This window comes from Ambystoma mexicanum, chromosome 11 (assembly GCF_040938575.1).
Source record: "Ambystoma mexicanum isolate Mex_15411 chromosome 11, UKY_AmexF1_1, whole genome shotgun sequence".
In the NCBI taxonomy this organism is placed as follows: Eukaryota; Metazoa; Chordata; class Amphibia; order Caudata; family Ambystomatidae; genus Ambystoma; species Ambystoma mexicanum.
Window position 1 is genome coordinate 1,481,594,101 of NC_090934.1, and position 21,054 is coordinate 1,481,615,154.

Genomic DNA, 21,054 nt, shown 5'->3' on the forward strand with positions numbered 1-21,054 from the left:
CAGCATCAAGGGACGGACAATATAGGCACCAAGGAACACTCAGCATCAAGGGACGGACAATGTAGGCAACAGCGAGCACTGAGCCTCAAGGAAGGACAATGTAGGCACCAGCGAACACTCAGCATCAAGGAACAGACAACGCTGGCACTATTTCTTTGTAACGGTTGTGTTTATTCTACATATACAAATCAAATATACATCAGATAATGGGCCAAGCAGAAATTTAAAGTAGCAGATATTCAAGTAACTGACAGTAGGTATGTGATATGCAGTGGCAATGTGATTTTAACCATTGACATTTCAATCAATAAAGATATGTGTGTGTGTGTGATGGACTCTGGCCTCTTGTCACGACCACCGCTAAATCCCTTTGCTTCATCATTGGTAACATCGATTCCCTAAATACCTGCATCACAAAGAAAGCCCAGATAGCCCAAAGGGAAATCAAGCCCATCCTCCTGCTGCAAACTTCGCTACTGTTGGTCCAAGTCCTGGATATCGCTTCCCAACTTGTACAAGAGCATAGCTCCCCTCACCAGAACCCCACTGAAAGCTGTCCCAAAGCCCAAATCCGGTCTCAGAGAGCTAAGGAAATATAGTCACCTCACCCAACCATCAGGGAGCTACAGCGGAGTCCCCTCCAAGCCCACACCCTCTTCAAAATGGTCAGCAAAACAAACATGGGAAGAACAAAACAAAGTTCTGTCCTGGCGGACTGAAAAAAAATCACCACCTCTGGAGGTCTCCATCGCATCTCACACCAGCCAGCACATCGAACTAGTATCTAAGAGAGGCAAGAAGGCAATAACCAGATAGCAGCCCCTCTCCTGCTACACACCCAGACTGTGGAATAAAAACGGATGTACTTCAGATTGGCCCCATCTCTCCTGCACTTCAGAAAGCAACCAAAAGACCATTCTCTTCAAGGAATGCCTGGCTGCTTAATGAGGACATGATTGCTCACACGCCCCTGCTTCTCCCCCTGGCTCACCTCACCCTTTGCCCCCTCTGTAGCCACCCCACATTCCATACATGCACAACACACCCAACAAACCCTGAAACCATTTCTTTTTTGGTTTTACCAATATTGTTTTTGTACATAAAGGCACACGGACAGCAGATAAAAAAAAAAACAAATAGGATGATATGAGTCTTCCTTATTCCTCTGATAAAAGCTTCACCAGCTCAGTGGTCAGCTTGGAAAACTCATCTTCAGGCAGAAGATACTGTTGAACAATGGTGACAGCAGATGCCTCTGTGATGGTGCTGAAATCCTCCTGGTTTTTGATGGGCAAGTGGCCCGCTAACTCGCACAGTGCAACATTAAAAGCAGTTTCTTCTTTGGCCCCAAAGGAGGACTTCCGGGCCCAGATAAAGATCCGAATTCCAGTGTTGAATTGGGGGTTTACCGGATTCCAAGGTGCACATCCTCTTGTCACAAAGAGGTTGTGTGCAATGTTTTTTGCCACTAGACAGTCAGTCACTTTCTGGATAATGCGTGCCAGCTCCTCCAGTGTGTGCCCATTGGTGTAGAAGAGGAATGCTCGTGCAGGGAAATGCGAGAGCAGATGGAAGTTTTTTTCTGGGCACAGGGGTTCAGTGCTGGCAGATTCAATGAAGAGCTTGTGGTCCAGATAGAATCCATGCAAATGTAGGTGGTTAACGGAAGCAAAGCCTCCCAGGCTATTGAACCCTACCCGGAAGCCTCGCTGGGCACTGAGAAGCACGGATTCTATTCCAAACTGGATTAGATCTGCAGTTAAAATTTGGGGCAGACAAAGGGCTGGATCAGGGATGAATAAAACATGTCCAAATTCTAGGGGGCTCACATTAATTACAGCCCAAACCCCACTACACTTCCAAGCTTTGCTCAAAGCCACCCTAACCTCTGCCGACCCACAGGCATTCCGGGAAGTGGGCCACCTCTCACCTTGATCAGTCTTTTTGCATTCTTGGATTTTAAATTCAAGGTTTAAATGAGGCTCCACTCGGACTGGTTGTTTTGTTATTTGAAACAAAACCTCTTCATGTTGGATTTTATTGAAATTAAATTGATGTGGGTCAAATCTCTGTTGAATACTTTGAATGTCCTGGGGCTTCCTCCTCTCCAACCCCCTTTGGATGTTTAGCTGGGCAATAAACTTGAAATCTCCCGGAAGGATCCGGGTCTCTAACTCTCCAAGGTTATAACGGAAGAAACCCAGCGCCATCTTCTCCAACCATCCGGTCTGAAGGGTGATGTCAAACCTTGATGGAGGCTTCGTCTCCGTGCCACTGCATCCGCCTCCCTCAGAAAGAGGCTCTGCTAAAATCAGGTCTTCTTCCGAATAGACAAACTCTTTAATGGAAGTCTTGTTGGAAAAACTAGGATCGTTTGTAGTGTTCGCCTCTAGCTCTCCATTTACAGCACAGACAGCAGGCATATAATCCCGAGGTGGCAGCTTTGCAGAATTCCTGTGCTCCTCTGGGGTATTCGACCGCTGGGCCATTGTAGAAAATAACTTGCGTCTTGGCTGATCCCATTAGACTTGCTGTTCTTTCTGAACTGGAACACAAAAAAAGCTCCATTAACATCAACTTAATTTTCAAAAGTACTTTTAAAGAACTAGATTGGGTGCCACTAGTCAACCATGCATTCTTGGTTCTTTCAACTTGGGTTCCGTGATCACACACAATACAACGGCAGCAACTTCACCACTTCAAAACGATGCACAGACACAGAGATTCATGGCATTCGCTGCGCTCTGGAAAGTAAAGCAGTCAATATCGAGTTTACTGGGCATTAACAATGGCTTCTCGATTGACATCTGTGGCAGATTACTTTTTTAAATATCTTATTGTATATAAACTTTGAGATCACTAATTATGTTGCGGTAGTTGCATATCTACAAATCTAAATTTGGTGTATAGCTTAAACTTTAATATTACCAGCTTCTAGCTTGGGCCCAAGTGCTTAAAGTTTGGCATATAAACAAACAGAGATATAGGGCCTCATTACAACCCAGGCGGTAAGTTCCCTACTTTACCACCATGGTGTAAACTCTGTTTACACCATGGTGGATGGCGGATTTACCGCCCCATTCCAAGGTGAGTGGGGCGGTAAATCCCCATTCCCCATTCCCATTTTTGCCCCATAGGGCATAATGGGAGTGGGGAAGGCACTAATTACGGCACTGTAAATTACGGTGCCGTAATTAGCACCAAGGTGGGTTAGCGCTTTGCATTTTAACGCCTGCTAAAAGTAGGTGTTAAAATGGTAATCAGGCGTTAAGGGTTAACGGCGCCGACGGCGCCGTTAAACCCTTAACGCCTGGGTTGTAATGAGGCCCATAGAGTTCCCAAGGATCACACAGTGTGCTCAAGAAGGAAAGCCAGGATTAGAATGCAGGGTTACTGCTTGTACAGATAAAAAAAAGTTGCGCTTTATCTAGACTACCTCTCCTCCCATGTGTAATTTGACACCTAGAAACACTTGTGTACATGTGCGCTATAAATGCCATTTTCATAATGTGGATTTGCTCAAATTAAAATAACACCAAACCTGTTTTCCCCCCGAATTCGTTTGTTTGGGTACTAAGAAGCGCAACTTCCCCAGTAGTCAGAGATGTTCTCACCTGAGCGCATACTTCGGGCACACTGGATGGTAGAATGATGGTAGGTTTGTGGCATGCTCTTGCCCGTTTATCAAACGTGTTCTTAGCGTGCACATGCACCGAAACATGAGTGCACCGGGCCAGACGTGTTGCCATGCATGCATCTGGCATATTCTTTACAATCTCACACAGCCTTTCATAGGCATTTGGTCCATAAGATGGGGGTCACTGGATAAGATGCTGACTTTTGGAACCTGGCAACTCAGATCCTTATCTCTGCTTCATGTGATTGGTTCCATGTGATAATATCCCCGCAAAAATATCACCATACAGAAACTTCCCCATATTTTTGCGGCAATATTACCCCATAGAACTTACGGGGGACCCCCCCGCAACCCCCGCCCATTTATCCCATACATTATCCCCACCAAAAATATCGCCTATGGCCGTTCCCGACAACCATATGTACGGCGATCTTTTTGGTGGGGATAATGTTACCTGATCGCATGTGATTTGGGGCTAATCCCTTTACCTTGCTGTGTCCAAACTGTCCATATATACGAGATGTTGTTAGGCAGAATTGCAGGCAGTACTCTCTGGGAAAACCACACACAATTAGGACTACAGGCGTAAGCAAAAACTAACCTTTGGTATAAGTCTGTACCACACACTTTTGGTAGTGAGCCGAGCAGCCAGGCTTATCCAAGAGGGAATGTGATCAGTAGAAGAAGTTACCCAGAGGTATCACAATCACAGTGGTTCAAGTAGACACTTACACTCAAGGTTTCTTGGTAAAAAATACTTAAAACATTTATTTACACAGTCACTTAGAAAACCTTCACTAGTAGAAATCCAAAAAAACTGCCCTGAAAAAGGAGCCAAATGGCACTTCAGTACTTTTAAATAGGAATAAAAAAAGCATAATTTTGTACAAAGGGTTAGAAAACACTTCTTTTAGATAATGCAAAGGTTCAATGTACCAGGACTGTCAGTTCGATTCAATAGGCCAGGCCAAAGTCAATAGTCTAGTGTTCCTGGATAGGACAGCACAGTTCTGGTACAAATGGAGAAGTCTTTGTAAAGGTTTTTAGAAGTAGTTCAGGCGGTAAAGAAAGATATGCTGGGTCACAAGCTGATTAGGCCTGCGAGTTGGGAAAGTTTCACGAACTTCCACCGCGAGAGTTGGGATCTCTCAACCGTATGGCACAGTACCTTAAATTGGAGCAAAAAGATGCAGCTGAAGATGTTGGTTCCTTGCAGGTCCTGCAGGTCTCGCTGTTCCTGAGCCTCAGTCGTGGGGCCAAGAGGGAGGACATTGGGGGACTCCTGCACTGCACAGGATCGTCGTCAGAGCAAACAAAATGGCGTCACTTCATCTCAAGTAACTGTGGCTTCCAAACACAAACTGGTGTCCTTCCCCCTGGTTAACCTTAACCAGCTCCGATAATGGTATCCAGGCGTTTGCTGAGTTGATTGGTCCCACCAACTCAAAGGGAGAAGCCGTCCTTGAAGGAGCTTCCCTGTCGATTGGAGATCTGGCAATTTGGGGTTGCAGCAGGGCTTCACCAGGCAAACCAATGGTCCAGTGGTTGCAGCAGCCGTCCTCTTCCAGCTCGTCTTCGATTCTTTCGTTCCAGTGGTTGACTCTGCCTTCCAGTCCTGGAGACTTGTCTTTTAAACAGTTTTCTCCCATTCATTCCAGCCTAGCTGCCACTCAACCAGCATGGTGGCTGTCCTTGCCGGACAGTCAGCCAGCCAATCATGCCAGAGTGCATTTGGGTCTCCTAGGAGACTAAGCACAGGGAGTTTCGGCACCTCCTTCGCTTCCTGCCCATCCCAGACACTGAAGACACCATGGGCGGACTTCAGTCCTGAAGCCGCCAAAGACTCATGAACAAAGGGACCAAACCTGGTTTGGTGCGCAGAGTTCAACACCAGAAGGACCTTACCACAAAGAAACGGCGAAAAAAGATGCCTGGAGTCTGTTTTTAAAGAGGGGTCTTGGGCACCATATATAAAATTATGGAGGCTACCAGTGTTCGCGGGCGGGAAAAATCATGGTAGCTCGTTATAAAACCACTGCCACCAGTCATTTCAATAGGAAAGGGTAGCTTTTGACAGCTACAAGAGTGTTTAGACACAGGAGATACTAGGTAACCCCTCCATCACTCCATTGTAAGATGGTGTGTGCTGGGTCTATGAATTTAAAAAGACTAGTAAAGTCAATTTAACTTTACATTCTCGGGGGAACAGTAGTTCATCCTAGAGAAGGTATTTAAACCTTGGGGAGTCCAAGGGACACCCCTCTGCCACTGCAGTGAAGGTGCTGTGACACAACAATAAAAAGATGATGCCTTATGGGGCTATCTAAAACTCCATAAGCAAAGAACACAAGAGTAAAACACACATCAAAATACCTGAGAGAGTGGGGAAAAAGGCTCACACACTCTTCTGGGGTCTCTAAGGTGAAGGGAAATAAGCACATTTCTGAGAATTCTCCATAACAGATGTAAATATGGTCATGCCAACTGCACAGTGGGCTGTCTGGAACTGTCCTACCCGTGTAGTCTGACGTCATCTAGAGTGTGCTTTGTACAGCGCCTCGTGTTCACCATTCTGCTTCTACGATTATTTATTCTCTGAACCCCACTTCACTGCTCTTTGAGCTGGGCCTATGCTGTATCAAATACCTACAGCCTACAGGTGAGACAACTGTTCAATGATTAGACTCAACATGCTTTCCGATTACAGGTATACAATTGTAATTGCCTGTTTACATCGAATTATATGTAATTCTGATAAGAGTGTTGCACTCTGGGATTAAACGTCTGTCTGCCCCGAAGCAGCCAACAAAGGCATAGTCAGAGCAAGACGACAAGTGTAAATGTCCTTGTCAAATGAGGGCCAACATGAACCCCTAAATAATTTACATTAAAATCCTTCCCAAAATCGAGAATCTGCTAGGAGCATTCATAACATCAAATGAAAATCAATGTGCTGGGGACGAATGCGCCATACTAACAGCAGTGGAGGTGGGAGTCACAAAGCAAGGTTCCTCCTCCCGACCAGCCCGCACCGCGACCCAGAAACAACACTGTGCCACAACAGGAGCCAAAGGGAATGCCCTTAGCACCATGTCCACCCTCCAATGTGTGGAGCAACTCTACGCCCCGTCCCAGGAACCATCAGCAGGAGCGCCTGGGAGGCAGTCATCCCAAGTGCCAGGCAATCACAGATCAGCCAGCAGTACAGGGAAAAGAGCCAATAACAGGCCCCTCTAAGCTCAGGAGGGAGAGGGTAGATGGCCAGTCATGCATCAGTGGCAGGAACACTTCATCGTTGTGGTAACTGGGAGCGGCGAGGCATGTATGGTACATTGAAAAGAAGGAGTGGATTCTTAGCGGGGAGGCTGAGAATTCATAAGTACTGGGACAAGGAAGCGCGACATGGAGGTAATACACTGGATCTATGTGATCACTGCGCGGCCCAACATACCGCAAAGAGAAATGCAGAATGCGGAAATGGAGCCACACAGTGATTACATAGATCACACATCTCTGTGCAACTGCCCCAATCCCTGCGGGGGGACACCCCGCAACCGCCCAAACCCATTATACTGTACAAGGAGAGAAGGGGACACCCCTGCAACTACTGCTCCCTCTGTTCGGTACAATGGGATTCAACATTTTCGTTACTTGCGATTGCGCAGTAAATGTGCATTTGTTTTTTTTCCCTCTCGTTATTTTTGTGTGATACCACGCAATGCACACCACAATAAAGGCTTCTGTATGTGGTCCTTCTAGTAGACTACTAGAGCTGTCACCCATCCGGATTTAGTCTGGACTGATCGTATTTTAAGAGATGTTTCCGGTTGTACTATTTACAGACAATAAATATGGATTTTCTCTCCCCCATGGGTCTGCAGTCTGGGTTTCAAGTCTCAGAAGCCAGGGCGTAGCAGCCTCTGAGGTTTTAAGGCATGTGTGTAAGCAGGTCTGGGAGATATATCGAGTGTTGGAGATAAATGTATATATTTTCAAAAGCGATATAGGATTAGACAATATCGTTAACATAAATATATACCTTTATTTATATCTGTCACCCATTAAATTAAGATGATAAATTAATATGGGACAATGTCACTTCATGCCCACTTCAGTGCATACAGGAATGTGTATGCTACTTCCATGTTTTGGTTAGTATTGCCATCATTGTTGAGATGATGTCCTTTTGAATCAATTGCAATTTTAGGATGAGATTAACTGGCAATTAATGTTGCGTTTTGCATTTAATGTTCAGTATTAGTACTGTCGGCATCTCACATGCAGTCGGAGGCTCACAACTGAGCATTTAACCCACATAAACAATATCGAGATAGATTGTATATCGTCATTCAGCCCAAAAGTATCAATATATGATTTTTGGTCCATATTGTCCAGCCCTATATGTAAGCCTTCCAGATCATCCTTGCATTTGGATTGTGTGGTGCTCTCCTTGGAGCTGTGAGCTACACGTCTTTTGCCAGACACCGACTGCCCAGTAGGCAGCAATTAACAGAAATAGGTCATGGGGGCAAGTTCACCTTCAGTGACCCTTTCATGTGCAAAATTCTAACTCTTCATATAAAGTGCTAATGTTATGGCTGTTGATTTTGATGGTGCGTGTGCATTTCAAAGCAAAGCCCAGACAACAGCTCTTACAAGCTATTTGTTTTGTTTGTGAAAGGAAGGGTAAATAGTATATAGCAATTTACAAAGTTGCCTGCTTGTTTGAAAGCAAAAAAGTACTTTTTTTGGCAAAACTGCACATTTTCTTTAAATCTATGCACAACAATACATTGGATGTCGGATTTACACAATAAAAAAAAGCAATGTTTATTAATAATACAGCCAACCCACAGCAGACTTCAGACACCTCAAGTTGTTGCACTGCCACGTGTGAATAGGGCATCTTTTGCATTCTGTCCCTTGGCCTTCTGCAGGTGATCCCACGGCGCTCCAAAGGAGACTGCTGTGTAAGAACGAATATTTTGAATACGAACATTTGAAGCTAAGAAAACTGGGCGCAACTCTCCTATTAAGAGATGTCGAATAGTAGAAAATTGTAACCCGCTTTGCCAAAAGCCAAAAAGGGGCAATACTAAAGCAAAGTAAATACAACTTGCTAAAAAAGGAATATCCAATAAGGGAATATTGTAACCGTATTGCCCAAGTCAAAGAGGGGCAACAGTAAAACCAAGGAATTACAACTTTCCTAAAGAGAGAGAACCAATAAGAGGACATTATAACCTACATTGCCAAAGCCAAAGAAAGCTGGAAGTGACATCAACGCAATTTGAGCATAATAGCTCCAGAACAAGATAGCTTGAGGAAGGAAATTGTAAACCACATTGCCAACAGCCAAAAGGTTGTGCAAGTAGAAATCAAAGACTGCAGGAGAAAAGCTGTCTTCGTAGAAAGGATCAAGGGGGAAAGAAGAGTAACCTGCAAGGGCCATGGCAAACAGATCAATGTAAGAACTATTGTCCTTTAGTACAGTATGGTTGTGAAAGAAGATGTAAGCCAATTGTGTTCAAAGTCAAGAGACTAAATCAAGAAGCAGTTGTTGATTCAACGTTCCCCATTGAGGATTTAAGTGTGGAACAAGCCCTGCCACTGAGTACATGTATTAGTAGTAGGAGTTTTATCCTGGCAGGCGAGTAAACCAGGAGAGGGACAAATAGTAGTTAGTCCTGGCAGGCGAGTGGACCAGAAAAATGAAGATATGAAGTACTCTAAATGTGGTAAACCGTTGTGGTGGGAAAGTGGAAATTCCACTACTGTGTTTTGATAAGTGTTGTGGTGAAAAAAAGTGGTATTTGCATTACCGTGTTTTGATCAACTGTTGTGGTGAGAAAGTAGTGTCAATTCCACTATGACTAAAGTATGAACTGTTGTATAATCATCCTAATTAAAAAATAGCTTTTTGAATGAACTATCCTGACAAAGGTGTTGTTTATGAAGGAGGAATACGATGGGATAAAAGGATATTGGTCTTCAGAGAAAAGAACATTTGTATTGACTTTTAATTGATGTGTGAAGAGAAAGTCTATTTGGTTTGTCAAACAGAAGGTGGCAGAAAGTTGAGCAAACCTATTGGTACAAAGATAACAACTTAGCCAAGTCAAGGACATATTGAATGAAAAGAAGTTTATATTCTACCCAGAGTGGTACTTACTTGTGAAAGGAGCTTCCCTGAAATTGAAGTTTGGTTTCAACCATCCTAAATTGAGCCAGGGGAAGGGGATACAAGCCTGGTCACAAGGATTCTTGTTTATAACTTGTGTGTTTGAATTGATGTGTTGTTTTGTGAAGTTTAAACCGCCAAATAATTCCTGTATGATTTTGTTGTATGCATTAGTGTGAGGGACAGATACTTTTGGACACTATGTCATTTTTCTCCTTGTTAGGCCCTTTCCATTTAATACAATGGCGACTTGTGAGAAAGCTCTACCTAAGAGTCCGTCTTGCATTTCTGACACCTCACAGGTGTTAGACATGTTATGAAACCAGTTCTCCAAACTTAAAGCTTTTTTTGGAATGAAGCCCCTCCTCTCTTAGATCTATCCGGCTACTAATTTCAAGTGTGTGTTACACCATGCCTGGCCTCCAGGTCCACATCAACCTTCCAGCGACTATTTGCAGACCTGCATTTCTATTAGCAAATAAAACTTCGTTATTCAGATCCTCTAGGATGTTGCAGCAAGAAATTGATCATTTTGCGACATAAAAAAGCACATTTTGTGGCACAAAATTGTTATTTATTGCAGTATTTTTGTTTCACATTTTTAATGACTGGAGGGTAATAGAGAGCCATGTGTCAATGAAGAGTTGGGGCATGTGTGAGTCTTGGATGTCCCTGGCTGGCCAGAACAGGGCTTGTTTTGCGCTTCTTAATATCACGCAAGCCCATTTTATATTATTAACTTCATTGATCGTTGCCTCTATAAGTGCACTTTTTGATGGTGCTTCACTTTCGTCTGGTCCTGCGTGGCCAGCATGGCGCGCTTTGTGCAGAACCCACTTGGGTTCATTAACATTCTATTTCTTGCCGTATGCTGCCTCCATGCTTTGAGGTTTTTATTTTTTTTTTATCTTTATTTTTGTTCAGAGAAAGGTACAACATGACAAAACGGGCCAGTGGTCAGCGAATCGCAACATCATATAACAACATATGTGAACATTTACAGTATACATTACACTTTTGCATTTTGCTTGACAGTACTAGAGCGGTGATGATGGATTGTCCTCTTCATCAGATAGCATATTGCATAGAGCCTGAACAGCGACCATATATCTTTGGGGCAGCATCTTGATGGCAATGTAATAATAAATTGTTCTTCAAGTTCATTAACCATCGACAGGTCTTTCAAGAGGTCCTGTCGGCTAGGAGGATCTATGGACTTCCAACATTTCAATATATTTTGCTTCGCAATCACACATGCTAAATTGAACAATCGTCTAGTGGTGGTTGCAGCTTTACCAATATACCCAAATAGGTATTTCCGCGGGGAGGGTGTAGCAGGTATTGCCGTGATGTCTTCCAAAATCTCCGCCACCTCCCCCCAGAATTTAGATATCGGTGGGCAGGCCCAATACATATGATAGGAGTCTGCGTCAGGGGCGTCACATTTAGGGCATTTCCCCGTGTGGCCCTGCACAAACTTAGCTAACTTGGCTGGGGTATAGTGTAACAGGTTCAGAACTTTAAACTGAATAAGACGTAGCCCTGAGTTCATGGATACACATTTAGTCAAATGGCAGTATCGCGACCATGTGGCTTCACACAGCTCCACCCCCAGATCTCGTTCCCAGGTCTCCTTGACATTATTGCATGGCTTAGAGTGGATCTGAACAAGGCTGTATAGTGCCGACAGACTTTTCCTGTGTCCCCCTGGTTCCGTCATGGCTGCAATACATTTGTGTGTGGGTGGCTCTTCTGGGAAGGAAGGCCATTTGGCAGCGAAGGCAGATTTCATCCTGTGAAACTGAAATCGCTTTAGGTGATCACCCCCACTGCCCTGACAAAGTCATCTAGTGCACAATACCTCCCTTCCGGGAACATGTCCCGCATTCTAAATTGCTTGTGTGGGTCCCAGGCACCCTGGACTGCATTATCAAATGTGGGGCTTTTGCCCAGGAAGTTCCACAATGGTACCTCCAGATCATACGGGGTTGTAATGGCCAATCTCTTATATATCCTGGCCCATGCACATGCGGTGGCGCCCACAGGATCATATCTGCACATGTCCTTACGATTAGGGTCAAACATGACAGCTCGCAAGTCTGAGGGAGATGCTGCAAATCTTTCCAGGGTGATGTGTGGTGCCGTGTCCTCTGGATCAAACCAGTGTCTCGCGAAGTGTGCCTGTGATGTTAGATAGTAAAGTTCAAAGTCTGGTGCTGCAATCCCACCTTTTGCAAAGGGTTCTGTCATTTTGGACCACTTCAACCTGGGAGTTTTCCCTCCCCATACAAATGTAGTGGCGAGCGTATTGAGTTTCGTGAAGAATTTTCTGCCCGGCCAAATCGGTATATTGCAAAAAAGGTATAGGAGTTTGGGTAGCACTACCATCTTAAGTAACGCTATTCGCCCATATAGGGATAGGGGGAGCCTGTTCCAGACTTGTAATTTAATAGTCGGGGATTGTAGGAGTTCGCCATGATTTTCTGAGAGCAGTGTACTCCCGTCTCTGGATACCCTGATCCCCAAGTAACCGATGTGTGCTGGTGACCATTTGAATCCCTGTGTGTCTGACATATCTCTAGTTTTAGGTGTAAGCGGAAACAGTTCTGACTTAGAAACATTAACACTGTACCCCGAGTATTCAGAGGACCTTTTAACCTCAGCCATAATTGGCACTAGATTTACCTCCGGGTTCCTAATATATAGTAGGGCTTCATCCGCATGTAAGGAAATGATTTGTGGTCTCCCTGTCATGCGAAGACCTCTACATGCATGGCTCTGACGGACGTATTCAGCCATGGGTTGTATTGTAAGTGCGAAAAGGATTGGGGAGAAGGGGCAGCCTTGCCTGGTGCCTCTACCCAGGCGAAACAGGGATGACATGGTTTGATTTTTTAGTACCTTTGCACCCGGGCGAGTATACAACAATCTGACACAGCTAACGAAATATCCTCCCAACCAAAATCTCTCCAGGACCCGAAACAGATAGACCCAGGAGACAGAGTCAAAAGCTTTCTCGGCATCAAGGGACGCCGCCACGGCATCCGCCGCTGGGTCTATCTGAGTCATTACTCCAAAGAGTCTGCGCAAATTAAGAGCAGTGGACCTTGTTGGTATAAAGCCAGCCTGGTCGGGATGCACCAATATAGGCATATAGGGCAGGAGCCTGGTAGCTAGGACCTTAGCGAAAATCTTCGCATCGGTATTAATGAGTGAGAGGGGTCTATATGACCCCATGTCCTGTGGGGGTCTACGGGGCTTAAGAAGTACCATTATCACTGCCTCTCGCATAGTGTCTGGAAGTATGCCGCGCTCCATTGCCTCTTTCCATGCTTTCAGTAAGACCGGGGCTAGGATATCATGATATTCTTTATATAATTTGGCCCCGGGGCTTTACCTGATGTTAATGCTTTCATTGCCTCTGTAATTTCCTCAAGTGATACGGGGGTGTCTAGTATCATTCGTGTCTCTGGGGTCAGGGTTGGAAGATCAATCACGTCTAGATATTCCACTATTTCTTAATTCGTTTTGGTGTCTTTATTAGCATATAGTGATTTATAGAATGCGGCAAACATATCGTTAATTTCTTGGTCCCCACTATGTCACCACTAGGTGTCTGGATTGTCGCTATAGGGGGATGGCCGTGTTCGGCCTTAAGCATCCGGGCTAGGAATCTCCCTGCCTTGTTATTCTCCCCGTATCTACGAGCCCGGGCCAGGGCAGCCATGTATTGTACCTCCCTCGCAGCAAGTTTATTAAATTCTGCCAGTGTAGTGTGAATATCTAGTAGGATCTCTTTACTGTGTGTACAGGTGTATTCGAACTCTAGGAGCTCAAGTTTGGCCTCCATTGTATCCAACTCCTGCCTAATTGCCTTCAATAGACCCGTAGTTTTGGCCATAATTGCGCCCCGCACCCATACCTTAAATGTTTCCCACAGTGTAGCGCACCGGTTTACCGACCCTTTGTTTAGTTGGAAAAATTCCTCTATTTCAGTGTGCAGTGCTTCACAAACGCTAGGGTCTCTAAGTAGCACGGGGGCATTTTCCAGCGTCTAGCCCTTGGGGTAGCCTCGCTGACACACAAAGTAATTGTCACAGGGGAGTGATCTGAGAGGGTACGGGGTACATATCACAGTGCTGGACCATAATCGTGAACGTGGAGCTGATAAACCAATAATCAATTCGAGATTCAGAATCATGCACCGATGAATAAAAGGTAAAGCGCTGTTCTTGGGGATGTAGTTCTCGCCAAATATCTACCATGGCCATCTGTTGCATTATTTGTCGTATCGCTTATGCGGTTTTGGTCAAGGTTCTATGGGAAGTTGTAGACATATGGAGGGTCGTGTCGAGTATCGTGTTAAAATCACCTCCCCAGATCACTGCCGCATCATCAGCTTCAACCACCAAATTATATATAGCATTGCAGAATTCAGGGTCTTCAATGTTGTGGCCATACGTATTAACTATGAACATCTTCCGTCCCGCCAGCTCGCCCCATATTACCACATATCTCCCTTGAGTGTCAGTTTTTGCATGCTGTACACGGAAGCCCAGATTCGGATGTATCAAGGTCATAACCCCTCTGGATTGGGAGGAGTACTCGGTATAGTATCGCAATGCACCCCATCTAGGGAGAAAATTGGAACAGACCAGCCCCAGTGTGCGAGTTTCTTGCAGTAACACTACCTGGGGGTTATGTCTAGTTATGTATGCTGCGATTTTCCTGGCCTTAATCGGGTTGTTAAGTCCCCGGATATTCCATGAAAGAAGTTTAACAGTTACCCCCCTGTTCCCCAGTACCATGGTATTTCAATGACTATCAATGTGTGAAGTGAATTGCTCACGCCACCAGCCTTAACATTTGTACCCGATGCAACCAGTCTCTGCGTTTTGAAACTCCTGCCTACCGTGGCATAACTTTGTACCCTACCCCCACCCCCGCCCGCACCATCAACCCCAACCCGATGATGTAACCCAATACCCATAACCTGTGGAACTTTCCTGAGGGTCGCTAGTTGCATTCGCAGGGCCTCCATCAGCAGAGGCTCACGACCCCACCTTAACAAACAATATCAATTGGAGCCGTTGCTCTCAGGAGAGACGTCTTCACAGCTAAGTATGTTTCCGTAAGTCCATGTCAATCGGCTGAATCCGGGACTAAGTCTCCCGGTCGTGGTGGCCCGTTCCGATCTTGCGGATGTTCTCTGGGAGGGTTGGGGATGGACGCCTCAATGTACATTATGGCCTCTGCCGGGGTCTCAAAGAAATGCGATCTGCCGCGATCATGAGGCGCGCAATAATCGTGCGCAGTAGCGCCCCAGGTTTGGGTGTCGGCGCTAGGGTGCGATGGGCCCGCTCAACAAGTAAGTGGCTAGAGAAGGAGTCTGTGTCCAGAAGAGTTTTCAAAAGGGCCTCAACTTGTCGCTCCATCGGACCCTTACAGAAGGATTCCGGAATGCCGACAATGCGGATATTGTTTCTTCTAGATCGAGATTCCAGGTCATCGCATTTTGCTTGAGTCTTACGCAGTTCCCCTTTCAGCTGTGCTATGTCTCGACCGTGTTGTGTCAGGATATCTTCATTTGTGCTGATTCTGTTCTCAGCTTCCGTAATGCGAGTGCTCTCCTTGTCCACTCTAGCCTTAAGGGAGCTGATAGTTGAAACAATGTCGTCCAGCTTTACGTTCACTGCAAGGAAGCCATTCTGCAACATGGTCATTAGGCGGTCTTCTCTGTCGCCCTGTTCAATCGCAGCAGGATTGTCGTCCCCCATGTTTATGGCGGCCGGCGTCCCCTGGGGTTGGGAGCTGGCATAGGAGTCCATTGGGCCAGTCGTTTTCACGCCTGTGCTTTTCTTCTCGTTACGGCCTATGGGTCACCCGCGCGGAGCAAGGGTTGATGACTCGGGTCAGGCCCGCTGTCCACACAGGATAAGCACTGTCTCTGGGTGGCAGCCAGTGTAAAAAGGATTTTATAGAACTTTTACTCCGTGATACAGCTGTTGTCCCTGGGTCCACACGGCTCTACCTCCCTCACCTGCACTCGCAACGTCGGGCGAGGGTTCGCTCGGCGAAAGGCCCGGTGCATGAGTCGGCCGTGGCCTTGCGTGAAACGATGGTGCGCCAACCCAGTTGTTATCCGGGAGGCGGGCTGGAGCCACAGATCAGGCCCTGATGTCTGCCCACACGGTTTGATCCCAGGCCGTGTCGCGGGGCTGCGTCGCGGTGTTCAGCGCTCCTCCCCCTCGCGGCCTTGTGCTGATGATGGCACCTCGGTCTGGCGTAGGATTCTTCCGGAGCCCCGGGCGGGCCGTGGTCCACTGGAGAAGCCGTTAGTTCGAAACGGTCTGCGAACTCCCCCACACCTCCGCGGTTTCAAACAGGATCTGCACACAATGTGCAGTAGGAGTACGGGAAACGGATGGTGTAGTAGTTTCTTCTCTCCGCAGTTCCAAAAAGGATTTATTTGTATAAAGGATGTTCGTGGGATCGGAGCGCTCCGATCAGGCGGCCATCTTAGTTGCGCGCAACAGTGCCCCCTGCTTTGAGGCTTTCTAAGATGGCCGTTGTTTTTTCCATGTATTCAATGCATTATGTTGTCCTGTTGTGGGCCAGCCCCTGCCCCCCCTCCCATTGGCTGCCATGGCCCCTTTAGAGGCGGGAGCCGGCCACACCACCACAAAGAAGGCCCTGTCTACCGCTGTCCACCACGGTACGCTGGTTCGCTACCCCCCTTGAGTGGCTGTGTGCCCCTCTTGCCCCTTGTTGAACTGCCTGTCTGCTCCCTCCCTCCTCCACGAATCCCCCCTTCCTTTGCCCCCTTCCTACTCTTCACCCCACTTTTTTCTCCATCCTCTCCTACTCTTCCCTTCTCCCCGCCCCTTTCCTCCTCCTTGTTAACTTCTGGCACTAGCTCAACTGCCGCAAGGTTTACTAAATCCATAGCTGCCTGTCTTTGCAGCCACTTTTCCTCCCCTCCCCTATCCCCTTTTTCATGTTAAGCCTGGTACTATCCAAACTGCCGTCAGGCATAGTAATCATAGCCTCCCTGCCCTCCCCTCCCCCACCCCATCTTTTCACTGTCCTGTGCACTTACTCTTATCATTTGTCCCGTGACGTTTGATAGCAGCTTATCTGTCTCCCCTCCTTCCCTCCTTGTCTCCTCCGACCGCTCCCCCTTGCGCTATAAAATTTGTCTCTGACCTATTTTTGACAGTAGCTTCTTTTGTTCCTCTCCCTCACTCCAATCCCCCCACCTTCCCCTTGTTTTTTTTTCTCATGCACTACATCAATTGTCGTCAGGCATAGTAATGTTACTGCTTGTTTTGTTTCTCCTTTTCCCTTCCCTCTTTGCCTTAACTGTTCCATGCACTTGCACTATCTGAAATGTCGCCAGGCCTATTAAGATAGTTATTTTTCTCATTCTGTATTGTTTCAAGGACTTTAAGAATGTAACTGTATTCTCCCATGTTCCCTCCCTCCTTGAAGCGCTTTGAAACACATTGTGTATAGGCGCTATATAAATGAACAATCAATCAAATCAATCAATCATTATCATTTGTAATGGTGCAAATAGTCCCCTTCCATCTTCTCCAATCCCGCAATCACTGACACACCCCCACTCACAAATACCTCTCAGTCACCAGGTCCCACACCTTACGCTCTCCAACACTCTCCTTTCTTCCACTCTGTACTTTGCTTCCTCCTGCTGGCCCGGTGCTACCTCGCTTTCTGGCCCTCCACTCCCCCTCTGGCCCACTTCCCTCTCTCAATCCCCTCAAACCCCCAATATGGTGATCAATTTTAATTTTTGCTAAACATGCACATCTATTTTTTAAATGGCTGTTTTTGCTAAAATTACATTTTTTATGCATGTTTGAAAACATTTGTTTTTGTGGAGTGTTAGAAAAATTGCTGACTTTGTGGATGTTTTTGCAAAACAGCCATTTTTTTTTAAAAACAAATATCCGATTTTGCTGTATTTTAATTTATGCGTTCGCAGAATTGCAATAAGCGGGGAGGGAGTTATTCTGTAAGGGAGCAAGAGATCTATCATACCGCTGTATGATATTCTTAACAAGTGTAACAACAAAGATGAAATGGGAAGATTTAATAACAGGTCAGTATCTATGAAAGGCAAAGAGGAACTTGGAGAACTCAGTGTACCTGGCACAGCCTCTTATTTAATCTAACAAAATTATTATAATTCTGGTGGAAAATCTTATCTGCCTGGGTTTTATGTACTGGGTGTGGCTGTGATGGCTGGGTCAGAGGTCATGAACCCAGCAAGTTATGAAGCCCCCTTTCATGTTAGCATAAACTCAATTTTGGTTTTGAAACAGTTTTTTTTAAATGTCATTTTATCTTAGCTGCTGGAAGAGTAGATAAAGAATATTAATGCATAACAGGAAGCCTCTGGTCTTGACTTAGAATTGGCACATTAACGGGTAACTGTGAAACCGTTTATGTCCCAAAGGAATCATCGCTTTTTAATTAGTCATCATGGAGCGGGAATATTTATTTATTTGGATTTGTATAGTGCACATCTGCCCGGGGGCATCATGGCACTGAAAGCAGTCTTACTTGTTACAGGCATACATGGTGTATATATAGATACAATACAGTTTTGAAAATACATTCGGACAGCTAGGGTGGAGAGGAGAACAGCATGGTTTTGAGTAGCATACGGAAGGCATGGTATGATTTTTTGTTCCTTAAGGCGGTGGGGAGTGCGTTCCAGTTTTTGGGTGCTAGGTGTTGATAGCTGGACCCTCCGACTTTGCTTCTTTTGAATATAGGTACATAGGTCTGGTTAGTCAAGTGTGACCCGGTGGGTCTAGTGGATGTATTAAGGGCGATTCTTTCAGAAAGCTAGGGCGGAGCATTGGCGGAGAGGCATCTGTGGGTGATGGCCATGGATTTGAATAATATGCATTCTTTTATAGGTAACCAGTGGGCTTCTTTTCTGGCTTGGGAGATGTGCTCCCTTTTAGGGATGCTTAGGGCTGCTCTTAGAGCATTGTTTTGCGTAACTTGCATTTTTTTTTAGGTTTTGTGCAGACATGCCCAAGAAGAGGGCATTGCAGTAGTCCAGTTTGGTACCTACTGTGGCTCTGGCTACGGCCAGGCAGTTTTTAGAGGATAGGAAGGGTTTAACGACATTAATTACCTTAGTGGTAAGTGCAGCAGAGGCGGCTATGGCACTGACTTGCCGTGTCATAGAGAGAGTGGAGTCAAGATATACTCCTAGCATTTTTACTGCAGTAGAGACTGTGATGGTGGAGTTATCTAGGTTAAAGGATCTGTACTGCAGCGGGAGTTTGCTTAGTGTTTCTTTGGTGCCAACTAGTAGGATCTCCGTTTTGTCCCCGTTTAGGCAGAGGTCGATGGCTGCCATCCAGGTTTGGATGGCTGTATATATCTTGGTTAATGTCTTGTTCATAGACACCTGTGAGAGGGAGCAGGACTTGTGTGTCCTCAGCATAGTTGGTGTAGGCTATGTGACGACAGTGCAAGTAATTGAACAGAGGGAGGGTGAAGATGTTGTACAAGGTGGGGGCAGTGCAGGATCCTTGTGGGACAGCACAGTGGATAGTGGTGGGGGTAGCGTTCGCAGAGTCAGAAAAGACTTTCATAAGTCAAACCTCGAGGAAAGATTTGACCCAGGAGATGGCTTCGAGCGAAAAGTGGGCTTCATTTTTGAGTTGCATGCCTAGAATGTCATAGTTGACCAGGTCAAAGGCGGCAGATGGGTGTAGCAGTAGCAGGAGTGCTGGTTTGCCTTTGTCCATGATGTCAGCGAGTTGGATTTTAAGATCTAGTAGGGCCAATTCAGTCCCATGTCCCGGGCAGAAGCCTGATTGCCTTTTTCCTAAAATGCGATTTTCTTCCAGGTATTGCTGTATTTGTGTGTAGGCAACTTTGTCGAGGATCTTGAGCAGGAAGGGAACGGTTGTGATGGGTCTATAGTTGTTTAAGTTTTCAGGATCTAGAGTGGTTTTTTTGTGAAGAGGGCACACCCAAGCTTCTTTTAAGCTGGTTGGGACTGAGTTTGTGTTGAAGGATGCATTGATGAAGGATTTGAGAAATGGTGCTAATGTTTCTACACAGTCTTTAACTAGTTTAGCGGGGCAGGCATCGCCTTTACAATTAGAGGGTTTGATTCTGTTAATGATATCAACTACCTCTTTTTCTGAGACTTCTCTAATACGATAGAAGTCATTTATAACACGCCTGTACACAAGTGTTTCTAGGCGTGAGAAGACATGAGAGGGAAGACAGCAGGAAGACAAAAAAAAAATCTATCTTACAAGGGCTTGTGTCATTCAGATCGTGCAGGTGCGAGAACAAGAAGTGCAATGGGAAGTGTAAGGGAGAGAGGAGGGGAAACCAGGGCAGCAATGCTTTAATAAGTTCAGCCAGGGCAGTGCGGCTCTGGGTAGTGCAAGGAGAACAAGGGACTGTAGGATTACAGTTACAGCCCCTACATGCCGAAGGCAGTGCAAGGGTGACTGATCAAGAAAGAGCCAAGTACCCAGGGAGTCTCTGGGGGAAGCCAAGCAACCAGTCGGTACAGCAGACAGGTAGGTCCGCAGGGGAGGGAGAGAGAGAAAGCAGAGGAGAAGAACATGAGGAACGTTTAGAGGTGTTTCTGGAACATCAGGTGGTCCGGCTCAAGAACGGCTGAACTCGGCTTAATCGAATTTCTTAGACCCGGTTGTGCAGACAAGGTTTTGATCCCAGGCTGGAGCCCAGACGCGCTGCGAGGAGTGCCGCAAGGGGGTGCACCCTGGTGCTCCTTCTGGTCCCGAGGCTAAGCCAGGCCCGATACATGCGACACAGCAGGGAAGAGCCTTGTGACTTTTATGGACATTCAGGACAGTGAGGCAATTGTGCCATGCACATAATAAGCATGATGAAGCCGGTCGATCAAACTCGCCACCGACGTTACTGAGTGGAGTTTCACGTGAAGCCACATCACCCCCCCCGGATAAGCAGCCCCGCCCTCTGCCTGGCTGAATAAGCTACTGAATGGGTTTGCTTTGCTTCTAGGGGCACTGGCACATCGTGGAACTGAGCTGGCGCGGTTCGTTATTAGAAGCCTGGGGGGGGCGGGTACATGCTCCTGCCCTTGGGGTGCGTCCCTGCAGACCCCCTTTACCTCTCTCTCTCTCCGCCCGGCGAATGACGTGCACCGGTTCCCCAGACTCCACCCCCCGCCCCGGCCCCGCAG

General features: G+C 46.3%; 1 protein-coding gene across 1 annotated transcript; it reads right to left on the reverse strand.

Annotated features, from left to right (window-relative positions):
• Positions 1–150: 150 nt before the first annotated feature.
• Positions 151–21,054, reverse strand: GDPGP1 (GDP-D-glucose phosphorylase 1). Its single transcript, XM_069625213.1, has 2 exons — positions 20,983–21,054; positions 151–2,545 (listed from the first exon to the last, which is right to left on the reverse strand). The coding sequence occupies exon 2, from the start codon at positions 2,487–2,489 to the stop codon at positions 1,158–1,160; it is 1,332 nt and encodes a 443-aa protein (XP_069481314.1). The 5' UTR covers positions 2,490–2,545; positions 20,983–21,054; the 3' UTR covers positions 151–1,157.